This window comes from Scomber japonicus, chromosome 20 (assembly GCF_027409825.1).
Source record: "Scomber japonicus isolate fScoJap1 chromosome 20, fScoJap1.pri, whole genome shotgun sequence".
Classification (NCBI taxonomy): Eukaryota; Metazoa; Chordata; class Actinopteri; order Scombriformes; family Scombridae; genus Scomber; species Scomber japonicus.
In genome coordinates, this window is record NC_070597.1 from 458605 (window position 1) to 480095 (window position 21491).

General features: G+C 42.5%; 1 protein-coding gene across 1 annotated transcript in view; it reads left to right on the forward strand.

Moving 5' to 3' along the window:
- The window catches only part of LOC128381790 (scavenger receptor cysteine-rich type 1 protein M130-like), a 222941-nt gene that overhangs the window by 119238 nt on the left and 82212 nt on the right, over positions 1-21491 (forward strand). Inside the window, exon 2 of the mRNA XM_053341827.1 lies at positions 6459-6488. Within this exon, the coding sequence (XP_053197802.1) occupies positions 6459-6488 (30 nt within the window). The remainder of the gene's footprint in view (positions 1-6458; positions 6489-21491) is intronic.

The window sequence follows — 21491 nt, forward strand, 5'->3', positions numbered from 1 at the left end:
GGATACACTGACACTCTGCTGCCCCCTGCTGCTCACACGGACACTCTGCTGCCTCCTGCTGCTCACACTGACACTCTGCTGCCCCCTGCTGGATTCACTGACACTCTGCTGCCCCCTGCTGCTCACACTGACCCTCTGCTGCCCCCTGCTCCTCACACTGACACTGTGCTGCCCCCTGCTGCTCACATTGACACTCTGCTGCCCCCTGCTGCTCGCACTCTGCTGCCCCCTGCTGGACACACTGACACTCTGCTGCCCCCTGCTGCTCACACTGTCACTCTGCTGCCCCCTGCTGGATACACTGATACTCTGCTGCCCCTGCTGTTCACACTGACACTCTGCTGCCCCCTGCTGCTCACACTGACACTCTGCTGCCCCCTGCTGCTCACACTGACACTCTGCTGCCCCCTGCTGCTCACACTGACACTCTGCTGCCCCCTGCTGGATACACTGATACTCTGCTGCCCCTGCTGTTCACACTGACACTCTGCTGCCCCCTGCTGCTCACACTGACACACTGCTACCCCCTGCTGCTCACACTGACAGTCTGCTGCCCCCTGCTGCTCACACTGACACTCTGCTGCCCCCTGCTGCTCACACTGACACTCTGCTGCCCCCTGCTGCTCACACTGATACTCTGCTGCCCCCTGCTGGATACACTGACACTCTGCTGCCCCCTGCTGCTCACACTGACACTCTGCTGCCCCCTGCTGCTCACACTGATACTCTGCTGCCCCCTGCTGGATACACTGACACTCTGCTGCCCCCTGCTACTCACACTGACACTCTGCTGCCCCCTGCTGCTCACACTGACACTCTGCTGCCCCCTGCTGCTCACACTGACACTCTGCTGCCCCCTGCTGGTCACACTGATACTCTGCTGCCCCCTGCTGCTCACACTGACACTCTGCTGCCCCCTGCTGGATACACTGACACTCTGCTGCCCCCTGCTGGATACACTGACACTCTGCTGCCCCCTGCTGGATACACTGACACTCTGCTGCCCCCTGCTGGTCACACTGATACTCTGCTGCCCCCTGCTGCTCACACTGACACTCTGCTGCCCCCTGCTTTTTATACTTTTAATAATAAAAACTTTGAATAACTAGAAACTGTTTTAAAGTGAAGTAAATGGCATTATGAGGAGAAACTGATGTTCAGATTACAGAGGACACATCTGTTACCATGGCAACATGTTTGCTGTCACGTACAAGACTGAAAGGTGTGAAACACCTTTTTTTTCTCTCCCAGTATACGTGTTGAGCTGCTTCCTGTTAGTCTGTCAAACTGCTTATCACAGTAAAATCTTGATTACCTGTGGTTAGTGGCTTCAGTTCTTAGAAGCGAAACAGCTGCTTATCAGTTCATGAACATGTTTTCAATGTAAGAAAACTGAAATAAATAAAGTTTAAATATTGAAGATGCAGAGGATCGCAGTCACCATTTTCCACCTTTCACGGAACGTTTCCACTCTGCTGCCCCCTGCTGGTCTCACTGACACTCTGCTGCCCCCTGCTGGTCTCACTGACACTCTGCTGCCCCCTGCTGGTCTCACTGACACTCTGCTGCCCCCTGCTGCTCACACTGACACTCTGCTGCCCCCTGCTGGTCTCACTGACACTCTGCTGCCCCCTGCTGGTCTCACTGACACTCTGCTGCCCCCTGCTGCTCACACTGACACTCTGCTGCCCCCTGCTGGTCTCACTGACACTCTGCTGCCCCCTGCTGCTCACACTGACACTCTGCTGCCCCCTGCTGGTCTCACTGACACTCTGCTGCCCCCTGCATTTTATACTTTTAATAATAAAAACAGTTTCTAGTTGTTCAAAATGAAGTAAATGGCATTATGAGGACAAACTGATGTACAGATTACAGAGGACACATCTGTTACCATGGCGACATGTTTGCTGTCACGTACAGGACTGAAAGGTGTGAACACCTTTTTTTTTTCTCTCCCAGTAAACGTGTTGAGCTGCTTCCTGTTTTTCTGTCAAACTGCTTATCACAGTAAAATCTTGCTCACCTGTGGTTAGTGGCGTCAGTTCTAAGAAGCAGCTCATCACTTAATTTCCTGGGTAATGAGATAAAAAGAGGAAACAGATCATGTTATCATCAGAGGAGAGCGATGAAGTCCGTCAGACGGACACAGAGACAGACGGTCTACCTGGTCATGGATCACCTGCTGATGGTGTTGCTGTTGCTGTGCAGCTCAGGTAGGACTCTGGTTTAATGATGGATGTGTGAAAGACTCAAAACCTCTTTGTAAAAATACTGAATTTAAGTCAAAAGTTGACTGAAGGAAAACTTTGGTTTTACTAACAGCATTGACTTTGTCACATATACTCGACCATAACGTGTTTTTCTGGTAATATTTTTCTGCTGTAACTCAATATAACCTCCAGTTGTCTGCGGAGGTTCAAAAAACTCTTGTCTCAACTTGGTAAGAGTTTTCCACATTTGTCTCAGTCTCAGTACGAGGTTGTGGTCGGGTTAACTGACTCTCGCTGTTCTCTCATGTGCCATCTCGGACCCATGTGTTGAAGCATGATATTGATGTGGGGGATTCTCCTCCAGTAAACAGCACACTCACCACATGTGTCCTGATGAATGTGCCCGTTTACAAAAGCAGGTGAATTAAATGTTAGAGAATGGCATTGCAGAGCCTCGTGTCTCTTGGCTGATAAATCTGATGGCTCAGACCGGTTCTGCATGGATTTCTGTAAAGTGAATGTGGTCACGAAGCTAGATTGTTATCCTATTCTCAGAGCTGAGGTTGTGTTGACCATGTTGGTATTGCTAATTATATGATGAAGCTTGACCTGCTCAAAGGTTGTTGGCAGCTGTCACTGACTCCGCAGACAAGACATTTCTGCTTTCGTGACCCCTGGCGCTTTCTTGTAATATACGGTGATGCCATTCGGCGTGCGTAAAACTCCTGCTACATTTCAGCGTCTGGTGCACACTGAGTGATGCCAATCTCACACTCAACCTTACCAAGTGTATTTTGGTCAGGCTACGGTGGCCCATTTAGGCCAGGTTGTTGGCTGGGGGCAAGTCAGGCCGCTGCACTCCAAGATTGAAGCTATTGTGTCGTTCCCTGCTCCAGTTTATCAGTGTGAGCTGCGCTGTTTTTTTGGGATTACAAAATAGAAGTTTTTGTAGGAACTTCTGTGTGAAGGCTTTGCTGACTAATGGTCTCATACTTGCTGCACCAGAGTTTGATTGGACATTTAAACTTTCTGTCGATGCGAGTGATGCAGGAGCAGGTGCTGTCCTTCTTCAGGAAGGAGATGATCGGCTGGAGCATCCTGTTTCGTATTTCTCCAGGAAAATTTACTGCCATCAACAGTTATATTCCACCACTGAGAAGGAGGCTCTTGCCCGCTTCTTGGCTCTTAATCATTTTGAGGTGTATGTTGGCTCTGCTGGTTTGCATACCGTCGTGTACCGACCCTAACCCTCTGGTGTTTATTAATCAGATGCAGATTTCTAACCAGAGACTTATGTGCTGGTCTTTGTTTCTGCAAACTTTTAATGTGGAAATCAGGCACGAGAAAGGGCCAATGGACAAAGGACAAACTAATGTATAGATTAGAGGACACATATGTTACCATGGCAACATGTTTGCTGTCACGTACAGGACTGAAAGGTGTGAAACCCCTTTTTTTTCTCTCCCAGTATACGTGTTTGAGCTGCTTCCTGTTACTCTGTCAAACTGCTTATCACAGTAAAATCTGGCTCACCTGTGGTTAGTGGTTTCTGTTCTGAGAAGCAGCTCATCAGTTAATTTATCAGTATATTTATCAGTAATAAGTAGTGACACAGTGACACAATACACAGAGAACAGGTTTTTTCTACCTATGTTAATATTTTTGGTTTTAAGAAACAGCATTGACTTTGTAATTATGATACTAGCTATATTTGTTAACCTCTTCCATTAGAACCTCTAATTCCATGTGATCACATTTCTGCTCGTCCAAACTTTACATTAAGACACAAAACCCTGATTTAAATACTGCTGTCTGCACCTGTTGTCATTTACACAGTTATTCTTAGTAGATCACCAGAAAACAAACACTAATCAAATGTGCAATCTAGTACCGTAGTGGCACTTCACATAGATCACTGTTACAGGCTGCTATGACTATGATACATACTGTATGTAAACCACACACACAATACAACTGTACACCCCAAAAAAACCTACACCCAATAAACTGAAATAGACAACAACAGTCCAAAATGATCATTTTGCTTCTCCTGATGATGACAGCAAGACAACTTGTGCAGAAATTTGTGTAAAGTGAAATAGTTTAATTATTGTTGATTCAGTCAGTTCTCTTTGAAAGGATTGCAGGACAAAGACTTCAGTCTGTGTCATCACACATTTCTGAGGAAGTACAGATGATGGAGTGATGAATCTTTGTCTTTACTCAGTTCATGCCAGCATGGAGAAGGACACACAGTCGTTCTGCCAAGCAACAAACAGTTTCAGCTTTTATACTGTAACTCCTAGTGGACATTTGAATAAGACGAGTAATAAATTAATAGAGAACAGAAACAACCAAGGAATATGATAACCTTTGCTGAACTCCTACTAGATCAGAAACAGTCAGTGTTACTACCAGGTGTCTTTCCTGAGGTTTAGACACACAGGACACAATGAATCCTTCATGAGACAGAAAATCCCTCTCAACAGTTCGGCTTGCTGCTGCTGTAACAGCCGCGTACTTGTCTTTATTACTTGGAGTCAGAGAGGAGCAGATGGATCCACATGTAGAAAACTCTCAGTGAAAGCAGGCTGCAGGAAAAAGTGTTTATTCCTGGAACATGGAGATAAAACCCAAAAGTAGGCTGAGCAGAGAAGACTTGACAAAGGATCCAACAAGGACTGAACTGAAAACCAAGACTTAAATACTAAGTGAACTAGGCGCGCAGGTGGTCGAGTGTTTAGAGCGCATGCCACATATGCAGCCAACCCCAGCTTTGAAACCCCGGCCGGAGGTACTTTGCTGCATGTCACACCCCCCTCTCTCTCCTGTTTCCTGTCTGTCTACTATTAAATAAAGGCGTCTGTGCCAAAAAATCTTTATAAAAAAATACTAAGTGAACTAATGAGTAGATGAGGAACAGGTGAGAAGACAAGGACAGACTGGGAGGACAGTGAGGACTGACACAGGACAGGTGTGTAGGGGGAATGGGCTGGAAGGAGAGCAGGAACACACACAACAAACGACCCAAATATAAATAAGTCAAACCAAATGAGCTAAAGGACTGAAGAACAGAAGTACAACACTGGAAACCAAGAGAGCAAACTCAAAGGGTCCAAACCCCACGAGGCCGTGAAACTGGAGCTGAATGATCTTCCTCCTGCTCATCACATCTTTTGTGACAAACTTCAGCAAACTGCTTGTTTCTCCAGTTTTTATCTGAACCTGCTTTAAAATCAGTTAGCTTCTGTTCTTCTGTACAGACAGGAAGAGGAGGAGCTGCTCACTGCTCACAATCTGACATTTACTCAAAACTTCTCACTGATCAACTCTCTCCTCTTTGGCCTCCCTCACAAATCCCTCCATGAACTTCAACTGGTCCAGAACTCAGCTTCTCGTATCATCACTCGAACCCCCTCCATCCACCACATCACTCCTGTCCTCCAACAGCTCCACTGGCTCCCGGCTCAGTTCTGTATTCAATTCAAAGTTCTTCTGTTAACATTCAAGGCCATCCACAACCCCCCCCCCAATATCTGTCTGATCTTCTCCATGTTCCCTCCCGCTCCCTCAGATCCTCTTCCTCCATACACCTGTCGGCTGTGGCTCAGGAGGTAGAGCGGTCGTCCTCCAATTGGAAGATTGGTGGTTCGATTCCCGGCTCCTCCAGTCCACATGTCGATGTGTCCTTGTGGGCAAGACACTTAACCCCAAATTGCTCCTGTTGCTGCACCAACGGTGTGTGAATGTGAATGAATGGTTAAACTCCCCTGATGACCAGGTTAGCACCCTGCTAATTTGAAAAAAGAGGCCACTTCTGTCATGCCAGAGGCACTTCCAGAACATAAGAGGCAAAAAAAGAACCAACCGACAAACCAGGAAACACGATTACTTTAGATGTCTAGCTGACTGCCTCTGTCTTCCAGAGTCTCGAGGTTTCTAAACCAGAGAGCAAACACTTTAGTCTGACTTGGTTTTTAGCTCCGTCTTCTAGTTACTGAAAACTGAACATGTTACTTTCACATATACATTATAACAGTCTGTGGCATATTTGGTAAAAGAGATGTAAAAGTCATATTGAGGTCCAGTTTGCAGGTCAGTGGTAAACTGGTCAAATGACTCCTGAGTGAGTTCAATAATGAGTGTTTTCACTGAGATGAGCTCTGAGCTGCTGGAAAGCCTCACAGTGTTTGTTCAGTTCACAGCTCTGCACCAATATAAATATTAATTGTGTGATTTTCTCTCCAGGACTCCAGGCTGAAGATGATCACCAACCAGGTAAAAACAGAGAATGTATCTCATGTGGTCTGGGAACACCTCTGATCCTCCAGGAGGAGCTGGAGGACGTTACTCACACCTTCATCAGTGGTGGACACTCAATCTATTTGGGTTTATGACCAAATACCCTCAAAAATAACAACTCATAAAATATGCTAATGTTAGCATTGGAAAGTGAAAATCCAGATTTGGTACAGTCATCACAGTTTTATGTCATCACTGTCTGCTGCACATGGCTAATTTCTGTGTCTATAGTATCTATAAAATGTAATTATTATTATTATTATTATTATTATTATTATTATTATTATTATTATTATTATTATTATTATGGGATTGTTTACAGGAAGTACTGGACATGAACTCTACTTATTGCTCCATTGTGGAACAGGCACACTGCCTGCCTTTGAAGGAGTTCATTAATCAGACATTCAGGGACTCTGAGTGCAGATTTAACACCAGAAGGATCATCAGCAGTAACCATCTGGGCCAGTTGAGGAATGGATCTGGATTTGGTGACGAGGCTATCAAAGTACCAGGCTAGCTTAGCTAGTAGTAACAAAATGCATGGACTAGTTTTCAGCGAGACAGGATGTGTCTGATTTGAACAATATTACGTAGATGAAAAGGCAAAATGTGTTTTATATGAGAGGTAAAGGACAAATCCTGATCAAATATAACTGCTAGGTTCCTTACAGTGGTGCTGGAGGCAGAGTGATTCCATCCAGAGTAGTTATATCATTAGACCATGTGTCTCTAAGCACAATAACTTCAGTTTTTTTTAGTTTAGTTTAGTAGCAGGAAGTCGCAGCTCAGCCAGGCCTTTAGGTCCACTGGTCAGCTAAAAACTAACAACAACCAACAGGCCAGAGCTAGAGGCAAGACAGACTAAACAGGAGTCAGTAAAAACTCTGCAAAGACCTAAGAAATTATAATGTACTCCAGAAAATCAAGTTGCAGTTAAATACTCCCAAAACTAATGATGGTCCTCTCTCTCCAGACTTTGTCAGGATGGTGGGAGGAGCCAGTCGCTGTGCAGGTAGACTGGAGGTGAAACATGGAGAGTGGAGACCAGTGAATGTCTATGACTGGACCCTGAAGGAAGCAGCTATAACATGTAGATATTTGGACTGTGGCTCTGCTGTTGCAACAACAAGCAGAAATGAAGACTCAGACAGATCTGTATGGAGGTTCAGATCTGGCTGTCTTCATCCTGGATCTGCACTGAGGGACTGTGTATTTTCAGGTTTCTCTTCCTCCATCGTGGAGGTCACCTGCTCAAGTAAGTCCATCAGTGACATCATCTCTGACAGTAATACTCTCCTTCCTCTGTCACAGTGGTAGTTGGTGGTTTCTATTGGACTGAACTGTAAACTTATCCAGGACGACAGCATCCTAAAGGGTAGAGAAGTTAGCTTGTTCCTGGAGGCTCATTGATTCAAACTGAGACAATCTGCACCTTTAAGGATATTCACACTACAAGAGAAAGCAGCAGTAGTAGCAGTTTACAGTTACAATATACTGTATGTATATGGTATTTAATCATTTGTATGAACACAGTGTAAACAGAGCAGTTTGCTGCTCTCTGTCAGCTCAGTGTCAGAACCATGATCAGATGTACTGACTTCACACTAGGGATCAGCTTCATTAGGATTTTATCAATACTACTACTCTTATCAATACCTCTTATTGATCTGGTTCTTCATCAATACTCTTATCAGCTCTTTATCATTATAGTAATATTATTACTATATTAAAATTATAGTTAATGAAAGTCATGAATCCACAACAGGACTATAATGTATTTATAAAGACTTGAGTCAGGGTATGAATGTGCTCTCTCCAGCGGCGCCGGATTCATTTTAGAGGTGGGGCGCTGTGGGACTCTCGCACTTTAATGAAAAATCTGTGGTGCTGAAAACACACAGACTACAGTGGCTACTTTTCACCTGTTATTTTTGTTATGCATGTTATTTAATAGGAATGATGATCATTGGTAAAAGCAAGTGTTTTATAATTGCTGCAGTTTCTGACCATGACAAAGTGAAAACAAGTGAATTCCCCGAAAGTCATAGTATAGTTCACACTGGTGCGAGACCATGTGCGGTGGCACAGCGGTAGAGACTTTACATCACCTGGATCAAATGAAGTTGCAGTGTAACCCAGTCTTCTTACACGACAGATGGTGAGTAAAGAAAATTATTCAAGTAATGTAGTTAACAACAAACTTTACTTTGAGGGGAAAAAATAAGGAAATGGACAAAAAAAATAACATCACTGTGACCGCATCCCCCTCCCCCTTGAACAACAACGGGCAATTTGCAATGACATCTCAGTAGGAAACCTCCCTAAAGGGGCCCCATGTCAATCCCATGATCCCACCTCAAGTTAATCTGTTTGATGCTAAATTATCATTCTGTAAATTGGAAATGAAGCTGAAGGAAAATGAAAAGGAGCTATCCATCTGGTAGTGAGAAGAGGAAGAAAAAAGAAAGAAAGACAGTGGTAAGTGGAGCAGATAATGATATAATAACATTAACATTAAATGACTGCTGTTATTGAACAAATGCTCTTACTTTGTCAGCACTCTGTTAACTTGCTAACTAACAGGGTAACAGAAAGTAAATAAGCTAATTTATAATGTTACAGTATTGAAAATGGGGTATTCAGTATTATATCAGCATTGAAGGCCTCCTTAACAGCTTTTTATATGCTACAGTTTTTCTTAACTATCAGTGGGATAGTGGCCGCTCCACCTGGTGGTTGTCATGAGCAGGAAGAGACACCAGAGGCACATCGAGCGCCCATTCCAAGTTATGATACTGATGACTGTGAGTTTAATAAATCAATAAATTTTACTTTAATTGATAGCATATACCATATCACAAAGCAGAAGCTGCAGAACACTTTTCTGAGGTCCAGGCCATCGGTCAAGTCTTTGTGGATGTGTAGGAAGAGAAGGTGATTCCGATGTGGTTCGGACATTGTTGAGCGGAGGGAGGTTTTCAGGCGATGCAGGCTGGAGAAGCTCGGCTCAGCTGTCGTATTTGACATGGGCACTGTCAAATACAGCTGAAGAAGCCTGTCGACCTCACTGAAGAGGGATTGGGTGCCTCGTTCCTGTGCTGCCAGCATGTCCGCAATTGTGGACATCTTTGTGACCCGACTAATGGGTCTATCAGCTGAGCTGTTGTGTGCCTGTAGAACTGCTGGAAACATTGACAGCTGGGTGGAGAGCTGATTCTGGGGGATGCTGAGTGATGCTGCCCTGGGGCCTTGTTTATTGCTGTGAGGAGCACTTGTTCGATCCCCATAAGCAGGTGAAGAGTGGACTGATCAAACCTTCGCACCAGCTCAGAAGTGAGGAGGTCGATTACCTCAAAGAACTGACTCCTGAAGTAGTCCTCTGGATTGTCCCGCTGATGAGGTGCATCACAATCGTCATAACAGCGTGGAGCACTTCGCCTTGGAGGGAGTGTGGGCCCCTGAACCAGGCCGTTAATGGCTGTGTTTTGAGTCCAAAGAAAACACTGAACTGCGTCATTAAAGCTTGCAGCCCTGGTGCTTTTTTGCATGCTTCTGTGTTTTCCCCCATTCTGATAATTTCCTCCAAATTGTCATAGACAGCTTCGAAATTATCCAGCAAAAATTTAATTGCACTGGTTCTGTGTGGGGCAGAGCGGTTTCAGGCTGGAGGTAGATGTGGCAGAAGAGGTTAGATCATGTTAAAGATGGCAAGTTGTTTTGGTGAGTTTTTGATCACATCATGTATGTCTTGAACTAAACTGAAAGCACCATGTATAATATTGCACTTTGAAGCAGCCTTTTGGAGGATTAAGTTCAAACTGTGGTTTGTGCAATGGATTGATACGGCCTTGGGATTAATGTGTTATATACGTTTGGCCACACCTGACATTTGTCCCTGTAGAACAGATGCGCCATCGTATGTTTGCCCTCTTATGTTGTTAATATCAAGGCCACATCTAAGTAACATGTCCTTGATTGTGAGGGTGATTGATTCAGCGTCTGTATTAGGACAGTCATACCTTCAGAGGAAGACTTCATGGATGACATAGTCAGCTGATGCTCATCTGAGACACATAGACAGCTGTTCATGTCCAGCACAGTTGCGAGTTTCATCCATGATGTAGCGAAAACATCTGGCTGATTCACAGGGGACAGAGTCAGTCTGAATGGAATGTTTTTATCTGATCGCAAGGATGGCCGTAAATGAGAATTCACTGAAATTTGAATGAGCTACGGCCTTCCTCCCCCCCCCCCCCCCCCCCCTGTTCTGAGACTCACCTACTAAGGAAGAGGTGTAAATTATGACGTGTTACACCTCAAACGAACTTTACCCCCGGAGTAAAAGTCAAATTATGGCCACCGCTAATCTCATTAGAGATTGTGAGCGACATGTTAAATCTGTCTTGTCATCTTTGAAGCAAAACATGAACATTTGTTACTCAAGGAAACATTCCTTTACCTTCACCTCCAAATGAACCTTTATTTCTGCCCCTAATGCAGCGGACAATCAAAATACCTATTTGAAGAAGTAATAAGCAATGTGATACCTGTAATATTGTGTTTTGTCATTATTTTTCTTTGATGTCTGTTTTAACTCTGTGTTTTTATGTTAACGGAGCGATGCTTAAGACTATCATCTCTTGTAAATACAAACAGTGTTAAAATCAGACAGGAATTCATAAAAAGTGATATCATTAAAGTTTGTTAAACCCGCTAAGGTAAACACGGTATAATCTTGTTTAGGAAGATCAGAAGACCGTTTCTCTAATATTATACGTGTTCCAATTGATTGTAAACTTGTGACCAAAGAACATTTATAGTGAAATGTCAATTCATGTCTGTTATGCCTGTACTAAAATGAAGGATGCATTTTTTTTCAACTCGTACAAATGTGACAGCAGTGATGAGAAATTAAAGAATTAGGTTCTAGTATTTCAATTAAAAATATGCACAACTAATTCAACTTTCACCCATTTTCCCTATCTTCAGTGGGGAGGGGAAGAGGCACTCACACACAGAAAGGTGGGCGTGCCCCCCTCCGCCTCTCGGAACAAAACGCGCCAGCGTTCAAACTCTCCTCAGAGTTCTATCAGAGTTTATTCAGAGTTATACTAGAGTTTTATTCAGAGTTTATCCCAGAGTTATATCCAAGTTATACTAAAGCTTATATCAGTATTATCGTGCATTTATCAGTTTGCTTTGCTTTAAGTCAGTCAATTGTATTTCAGTTAACTTTGTTACCTTTTTACTCTATCCTCGTTTAGTTGTTTTGATCCTTTTTCTTGATTTTTCTTAAGTCGACTTACTTTTATCCTATTATATTTTTCTTACCCAGACTACAAACCTCAGTTAATTCCTTGATTCAAAGACTCATCAAGGCCTGAAAGATCTTTTTTCTTGATAATTCAAGCTGAATTCAAGAGACCCGTTTTGACTCTTTTCCATCAAATCAGTTACGTTGATTAACTTCGACTTTGTTGGCCAACCTTAATCGAAGTTTATGAGACGATAACTGAGTCAGTCACAGCTACTCTTCACCGCGAGTACCACCCCTCCAGAAGCAGTGTCGGAACCTGCAGCTCCAAGAGCCTGCCGGACCGAGCCGAACCACAGCCACCGGAGACCCGCAGACGGAGGCCGTCGAGATTAACACCCCGCTGAGCTTCGACGAACGAGACTCCTTTCAGTGCTGACGATCCGAAATCTTCTGCAAAGTAGGGTGCAATTATATCTAATCAAAGGCTGGTGATAAGCTATAGCTGACTACTCACATTCCACTTTTGCATAAGTTTAGTAACAATAGAATAATCTAAATATTACCTAGACGTTTAGACCTCTCATTTATCACTGCTGTGACATGAGTAGAGCCTGCTATTAACTTTCTTTTGTGAATATTTAACCTCTATAGTGCTCATGACATAATCTTGATTGTTCATTAATTCATATGTTTAAATAAATAGTCTGTTAGTATTATTGACAAACTGTGTGCGTGTACAAGTTATTTCTGTGGTGTGGATACATTTTCAGTTCCCTGATGCTTGGAATTAACGAACTTTAAGATATGTGACTGAGATGTGACTTTAATTAAGTCTACTAAATTGAGTTATAGTATTTAATTGTGTCTAATTAAATAATCATAATTTCCTGATCTTGCGTCTGGTGGTGCCCCTGATAACGAGTGTTTATTGAAATTCCGCTACAATGATTATGGCATAGTGTTGTGCATTACTTTTTATTTCGGCTAGGAGAGTGGTGAGAGACTCCCTATACATCTTGTGTATAAGTTCATTTATTGTTTCATGAGATGCATATTTTCCAGCCAGCATGACATTTTTCAGAAAGGGGTTTTTCTCTGCTACGAGTTCAAGCAGCTTTCGGAAATTGCTCTCTGAATCTGTATGGCCCCTGATAGCGAGCCCTTGTCTGGTCAGGAACTGTAGACAGCACAATTGCTCCATTAGCCCATCTCTCCTTCTTATTTGCTCAGTGCGCACTTGTTTGTCAAGCTGTATATTGACGGGTGTTTGACTGAAATATGTGCACTTTTTTTGGACACACTCTCAATAAAAAAGTGAATTTTCATGGCTGTCCAGAAGGCCTGGACACTTCTTCCAGTTGTTTATCCCCGTCTTTACAAAGCCATCATCTCCACATTTGGAGAAAGTGATGAGCTGTTTGACAGCAGCAAATCTGCATATTTCACAGAAGGCTTGCTTCTTGCTGATGCACGAAATCAACCACTCTCTGCCTTTGTACCATTCAGCATTAAAATATCGTTCTCTCTGGCCAAATGTTCTGGCAGTTTCCTTTTTGTCAATGATTAATTGAACTGATTTTCCCATCTCTATGTCCTGACAACAAGCTTCCGCACAGCTGGAGATGGGATTAGCTACTTTACCGGTGTTTGTGGCTATCTCAGTGGTCCCAGAGCTGCTGCTTGGGGGTTCTGGCTGAACTGCTCCTTGGTCTGAAGGGCCTGGCTCCATTGGTGTTGTAGACCTCTGGGATTTCGATGTCAAATGTTGAAACTCAGTTTTGTCTGATTGTATTTTATTTTATTTTTCTCCAGTTCTTCTGTCGTGTTTCCTTTTTTAATTTTTAGTTAGCTTGGTTGTAGGCTAGGGTAACTGCTCTGAAGACATTGCAAACATGTAACAATAAAACAATGTAGCCTGATTTGCGGTGCTGTACATAATGCATGCATTTGATTGGTTTGTTTGATTTCAAATAAAAGAGTTCTCAATGTTCGATCGGTTTATGTCATTTATTATGTTTTTTTTTTAAGTCCAATCATTGTGTGGGCATATAACCGGTTCAGGAGTCGAGTCGCAGCACCATGGACAGTGCTGCTGCAGGTGTGTGTGTGTGTGTGTGTGTGTGTGTGTGTGTGTGTGGCTGCTGCGCGATTGATAGACAGAGAATGCGCAGTGCTCACTCAGTTTAATCTTGTACTTTTGCCCCGAATTCAAAGGGAAACAACATGAAGTGAGCAGACAGACAGACACCTCTCAGTCACAGCTTCTCAGCACAGTCGGCTCCGGCCCATGGGCCGTAAAGTCGGTGGAGGAAATGGCCCCCTGCCCCCCCCCCCCCCCCCGCCATTCCGGCGCCATTGGCTCTCTCTCTTCATCAGTTGTTACTTTCAAATTCAGAAAAAGCTTTATTGGTATGAATGTTGCAGTTAAATATTCCCAAAACTAATGATGGTCCCCTCTCTCTCCAGACTCTGTCAGGCTGGTGGATGGGACTAGTCTGTGTTCAGGCAGACTGGAGGTGAAGTCTGAGCAGTCATGGTCCTCAGTGTGTGAAGCTGACTTTGACCAGCAGGATGCAGAGGTGGTCTGTAGGGAGCTTGGCTGTGAGGCTCCTTCAGTCCTCCGGGGGGCGCTCTATGGAGAAGTGGAGGCTCCAATGTGGACCAAAGAGTTCCAGTGTGGAGGCAATGAGTCTGCTCTCCTGGACTGTAGAAGATCAGACTCAGCTAGAAGAACCTGCTCACCTGGTAAAGCTGTTGGACTCACCTGCTCAGGTAGAAGAGGAGCTGCAGCTTTGATTTGTCTTCATTTCTGTTCTAATGAAACTCACTTTATTCTTTTACTGATGACTCTCTTGTTTCTGTTCTAATGAAACTCACTTTATTCTTTTACTGATGACTCTCTTGTTTCTGTTCTAATGAAACTCACTTTATTCTTTTACTGATGACTCTCTTGTTTCTGTTCTAATGAAACTCACTTTATTCTTTTACTGATGACTCTCTTGTTTCTGTTCAGAGCCTGTCAGGTTGGTGGGAGGAGCCAGTCGCTGTGAAGGTACATTGGAGGTGAAATATGGAGAGTGGAGACCAGTGAGTTCCACTTACTGGACCCTGAAGGAAGCAGCTAGAATATGTAGATATTTGGACTGTGGCTCTGCTGTTTCAACAACAAGCACAAATGAAGCCTCACGAAGATCTGTATGGGAGATCAGATATGGCTGTCTTCGTCCTGGATCTGCACTGAGGGAATGTGTATCACCAGATTCCTCTTCCTACATCGTGGAGCTCACCTGCTCAGGTAAGTCCATCAGTGACATCATCTCTGACAGTAATACTCTCCTTCCTCTGTCACAGTGATAGTTGGTGGTTTCCATTGGACTGAACTGTAAACTTATCCAGGACGACAGCATCCTAAAGGGTAGAGAAGTTAGCTTGTTCCTGGAGGCTCATTGATTCAAACTGAGACAATCTGCACCTTTAAGGATATTCACACTACAAGAGAAAGCAGCAGTAGTAGCAGTTTACAGTTACAATATACTGTATGTATATGGTATTTAATCATTTGTATGAACACAGTGTAAACAGAGCAGTTTGCTGCTCTCTGTCAGCTCAGTGTCAGAACCATGATCAGATGTACTGACTTCACACTAGGGATCAGTTTCATTAGGATTTTATCAATACTACTACTCTTATCAATACCTCTTATTGATCTGGTTCTTTATCAATACTCTTATCAGCTCTTTATCATTATTACTATATTAAAATTATAGTTATTGAAAGTCATGGATCCACAGCAGGACTATAATGTATTTATATTTTAGAGTTAAAAATACAGAGTTTGCTGACATCAACAACAATGTTTACAACAGTGTCACAATATGAACTCAATAATATCTCCATGGAAATAAGCAGAACCCAAAACCAGATTTTACCATCCAATAATCTCACTCCTTGTTTTCTTCAAGTACTGATAAAAGAACTGAGCTTAAACATACCTCAGGTTTTTAAGTGTTTAATACTGGTTCCAGTTCAGAAGCAGGTTTCAGGGGGCATCCCTACCTCAGACCAGTGTTAATAATTACAGTTCTCTGTAGTCTGAGCTGAGGTCTGATAACATGAGCTGCTACTGCTGAAAGCAATAATCTGACAGAGGAAAACAGGAGCAGTCTAATTCAGATTAGCTGTAGCTTCATCCATTATTCTACTGTGAACAGAGTTATGAGGGGCGTGACTACCTAATAACAGAGAGACTCCTCCTTTTAAACTTCTACATCTTCTTTTATATGTTTTGGGTTATTTCTGCCTTAATTGACATCTGATGGTGGAGAAGTAGGCAGGAAACAAGGGGGAGAGAGAGGGGTATGAAATGTACCAAAGGTCTCCAGTCAGAGTTGAATCAGGGACGTTGTGGTTATGTGGTGCTGTAACCATTCAGCTACCACGGTGCTCTGATCTTCTTTATTTTCTGATATCATGCATTGCTGTCCACCACAGTGTCATTCTTCATGTTACAGAGGTCTGTCTGTATTACTGGTTTTTATGTTGTTTGTCTGAAACTTTCTGTTGCTGCCTGTCTTGGCCAGGACACTCCTGCAAAAGACAAGTTTAATCTTAATGAGGTTTTCCTGCTAAAATAAAGATTCAGTAGAAAACAGAAACATTCTACCACAAGATGGTGCCTGAATAAGACATTTTAAAATCATACAAATATATAAAGACTTGAGTCAGGGTATGAATGTGCTCTCTCTCTTTATCAGTTGTTACTTTCAAATTCAGAAAAAGCTTTATTGGTATGAATGTTGCAGTTAAATATTCCCAAAACTAATGATGGTCCCCTCTCTCTCCAGACTCTGTCAGGCTGGTGAATGGGACTAGTCTGTGTTCAGGCAGACTGGAGGTGAAGTCTGAGCAGTCGTGGTCCTCAGTGTGTGAAGCTGACTTTGACCAGCAGGATGCAGAGGTGGTCTGTAGGGAGCTTGACTGTGGGGTTCCTTCAGTCCTCCAGGGGGCGCTCTATGGAGAAGTGGAGGCTCCAATGTGGACCAAAGAGTTCCAGTGTGGAGGCCATGAGTCTGCTCTCCTGGACTGTAGAAGATCAGACTCAGCTAGAAGAACCTGCTCACCTGGTAAAGCTGTTGGACTCACCTGCTCAGGTAGAAGAGGAGCTGCAGCTTTGATTCGTCTTCATTTCTGTTCTAATGAAACTCACTTTATTCTTTTACTGATGACTCTCTTGTTTCTGTTCTAATGAAACTCACTTTATTCTTTTACTGATGACTCTCTTGTTTCTGTTCTAATGAAACTCACTTTATTCTTTTACTGATGACTCTCTTGTTTCTGTTCTAATGAAACTCACTTTATTCTTTTACTGATGACTCTCTTGTTTCTGTTCAGAGCCTGTCAGGTTGGTGGGAGGAGCCAGTCGCTGTGCAGGTACACTGGAGGTGAAACAGGGAGAGTGGAGACAAGTGAGTGACTCTGGCTGGACCCTGAAGGAAGCAGATGTAATATGTAGATATTTGGACTGTGGCTCTGCTGTTTCAATAGTACGCAGATATGAAGCCTCAGACAGATCTGTATGGAGGATCAGCTCTTACTGTCTTTATTCTGGATCTGCACTGAGGGAATGTGTATCATCATCACGTTTCTCTTCCTCCATCGTGGAGCTCACCTGTTCAGGTAAGTCCATCAGTGACATCATCTCTTTCTTTTTTTTTTTTAAACATCTGTTTTAATGTTATTACATTTTGTTAGTCTTACAGAGAACAATACAGAACAAGAAGGCACATAGAGGTAATTATAATAGCAATAATAATGATAATCAAACAGTAGATAAAAATGAATACAATTAAATGTGAACAAAATAAGTAAATAAATAAAAGTAACAAAAAAGAAATAATATTAAAAGTAAAAATAGAACCCAAAAAATAATAATAATAACAATAATACAAATAAATAAATAATGATAAATTAAAAATAAATAAATAAATCCTAAGTCTACTTCCATATCATTTTCTCAAGGAAATTACAGAAGGCCTTCCATATTTTCCTAAACTTGTCAATCTAATTCTTTGAGGTATAGCTGATCTTTTCTAAAGTAAAATAAAAAGACATTCTTGAAAGCCACTGTGAAGGAACACAAGGCTTTTCATTTTTCCATGAGCAGGCTATACATCTTTTAACTTCCAAAAAGCAAACATTGAGTAAGGACTTTTCTTTTTTTTTCATAAAATCATCTGGGTAAATATTCAGTAAACATAGCTTTGGCTTAAGAGGCACTTCTTTATCAATGATTTGACTGGACAAGTTCAGCACTATAAGAGGGCATTCCCACATGCAATGAAATAAGGATCCTTTCTGTTACATGTAATGCAGGTATCTGGGATATTTGGGTTAAAAAGGTGCAGTCTACTTGGGGTAATATACGGTCTGCTCTGATATTTGTATTGCAGTAACTTGGAATTTGTATTCACAGATTGGGTTTGAGACATAAAACATGCTTTGGACCATTCTTCCTCTGTTAGTTTCCCCTGCAAATCTGATTTCCATGAATGTAAAATGTTTTGTGATGTCGTATAAGAAGGATACCTGCCCCCTAGAGTTTAAGATTAAAGATCTTAATGTGAAATCTTCAATGGTAGACAGAGGGGGAAGTTTCAAACTATTACATTGCATTGTAGTCCATCAGTGACATCATCTCTGACAGTAATATTCTCCTTCCTCTGTCACAGTGATAGTTGGTGGTTTCTATTGGACTGAACTGTAAACTTATCCAGGACGACAGCATCCTAAAGGGTAGAGAAGTTAGCTTGTTCCTGGAGGCTCATTGATTCAAAGTGAGACAATCTGCACCTTTAAGGATATTCACACTACAAGAGAAAGCAGCAGTAGTAGCAGTTTACAGTTACAATATACTGTATGTATATGGTATTTAATCATTTGTATGAACACAGTGTAAACAGAGCAGTTTGCTGCTCTCTGTCAGCTCAGTGTCAGAACCATGATCAGATGTACTGACTTCACACTAGGGATCAGTTTCATTAGGATTTTATCAATACTATTACTCTTATCAATACCACTTATTGATCTGGTTCTTCATCAATACTCTTATCAGCTCTTTATCATTATAGTAATATTATTACTATATTAAAATTATAGTTAATGAAAGTCATGAATCCACAACAGGACTATAATGTATTTATATTTTAGAGTTAAAAATACAGAGTTTGCTGACATCAACAACAATGTTTACAACAGTGTCACAATATGAACTCAATAATATCTCCATGGAAACAAGCAGAACCCAAAACTAGGTTTCACCATCCAATAATCTCACTCCTTGTTTTCTTCAAGTACTGATAAAAGAACTGAGCTTAAAAATACCTCAGGTTTTTAAGTGTTTAATACTGGTTCCAGTTCAGAAGCAGGTTTCAGGGGGCATCCCTACCTCAGACCAGTGTTAATAATTACAGTTCTCTGTAGTCTGAGCTGAGGTCTGATAGCATGAGCTGCTACTGCTGAAAGCAATAATCTGACAGAGGAAAACAGGAGGAGTCTAATTCAGATTAGCTGTAGCTTCATCCATTATTCTACTGTGAACAGAGTTATGAGGGCGTGACTACCTAATAACAGAGAGACTCCTCCTTTTAAACTTCTACATCTTCTTTTATATGTTTTGGGGTATTTCTGCCTTAATTGACAGCTGATGGTGGAGAAGTAGACAGGAGACAAGGGGGAGAGAGAGGGGTATGAAATGTACCAAAGGTCTCCAGTCAGAGTTGAATCAGGGACGTTGTGGTTATGTGGTGCTGTAACCATTCAGCTACCACGGTGCTCTGATCCTCTTTATTTTCTGATATCATGCATTGCTGTCCACCACAGTGTCATTCTTCATGTTACAGAGGTCTGTCTGTATTACTGGTTTTTATGTTGTTTGTCTGAAACTTTCTGTTGCTGCCTGTCTTGGCCAGGACACTCCTGCAAAAGACAAGTTTAATCTTAATGAGGTTTTCCTGCTAAAATAAAGATTCAGTAGAAAACAGAAACATTCTACCACAAGATGGTGCCTGAATAAGACATTTTAAAATCACACAAATATATAAAGACTTGAGTCAGGGTATGAATGTGCTCTCTCTCTTTATCAGTTGTTACTAGGGTTGGGCATGATTAATCGATAATCAATAATAGATCGTCAAAAATGTTGTTTATAGATCAAACGCTGGTTTCAAATAGAAGTTGTGTTGCGTAGTGTGAGTCTTGAAGCAATGAATTTCACTATGTGGCAGCAATGAGACATCTTACCACCGGGGGGCGATATGTAACAGAGCAAACGGCTCAGCTACCTACCAGCTGCCGTAGATATCAAACGTAAACATGAAGAGCTCAAGGCTAAGTTTGGCGTGGGACCTTTTCAAACTAAAAATGACGGAGTTCATTGTAAACCTGCAGCTTGGCCAGGCGACCCAGGACCATAGCCCAGGACCATAACCCAGGACCAGACTACCCAGGATCATAGCCCAGGATCATAGCCCAGGATCATAGCCCAGGACCAGTCTACCCAGGATCATAGCCCAGGACCAGTCTACCCAGGATCATAGCCCAGGATCATAGCCCAGGATCATAGCCCAGGTTCATAGCCCCACAATGCCTCTGCATCCCGGCTACTTCGGTCCCGTCAGAGCATTTCAGCTTCTGGATTGACCGTCACCAGGCAGCGCTCACTGATCCCTGGGCATGCTAACATGCTAACATGCTAATCAACAAGAATCAGTAGGCTGGAGTTGCTTTACTTTGTTAGCAGTGGTCAGTCACTACTGTAGCCTTTAGCTGAGTCACTCTGGTTGTTTTATGAGGCTCTAGTTAAATAAGCATAATTGTGAAGTAACACTATCTCTGTCTCTCTCTCTCAATCTTTCTCTCTCGGCTCGGCTGGGAGCATTTTGGAGTCCTTTAACGTTATATTTTGGCAAAAACTGACAGTCCGGAGTAATATTCTGTTGTTATTAGATTTGATAGTTTTTTTGGAAGTGTTTCTAAAAGAGGCTCAATTGTGTTTAAGAGTGCTCTATTGATTGATATGTGAAGAGGTTTGGCTCAGCTGCTTTTACAAGCGTCCTGTATCATGGCATTTTTAAGATAAAAGATAATGATTCATAGATAATTGATCGTTAATTTTCCAGATGGTCGATCAAGAAAATGTTTTCAAATGCCCATCCCTAATTGTTACCTTCAAATTCAGAAAAAGCTTTATTGGTATGAATGTTGCAGTTAAATATTCCCAAAACTAATGATGGTCCCCTCTCTCTCCAGACTCTGTCAGGCTGGTGAATGGGACTAGTCTGTGTTCAGGCAGACTGGAGGTGAAGTCTGAGCAGTCGTGGTCCTCAGTGTGTGAAGCTGACTTTGACCAGCAGGATGCAGAGGTGGTCTGTAGGGAGCTTGGCTGTGGGGCTCCTTCAGTCCTCCAGGGGGCGCTCTATGGAGAAGTGGAGGCTCCAATGTGGACCAAAGAGTTCCAGTGTGGAGGCCATGAGTCTGCTCTCCTGGACTGTAGAAGATCAGACTCAGCTAGAAGAACCTGCTCACCTGGTAAAGCTGTTGGACTCACCTGCTCAGGTAGAAGAGGAGCTGCAACTTTGATTTGTCTTCATTTCTGTTCTAATAAAACTCACTTTATTCTTTTACTGATGACTCTCTTGATTCTGTTCTAATGAAACTCACTT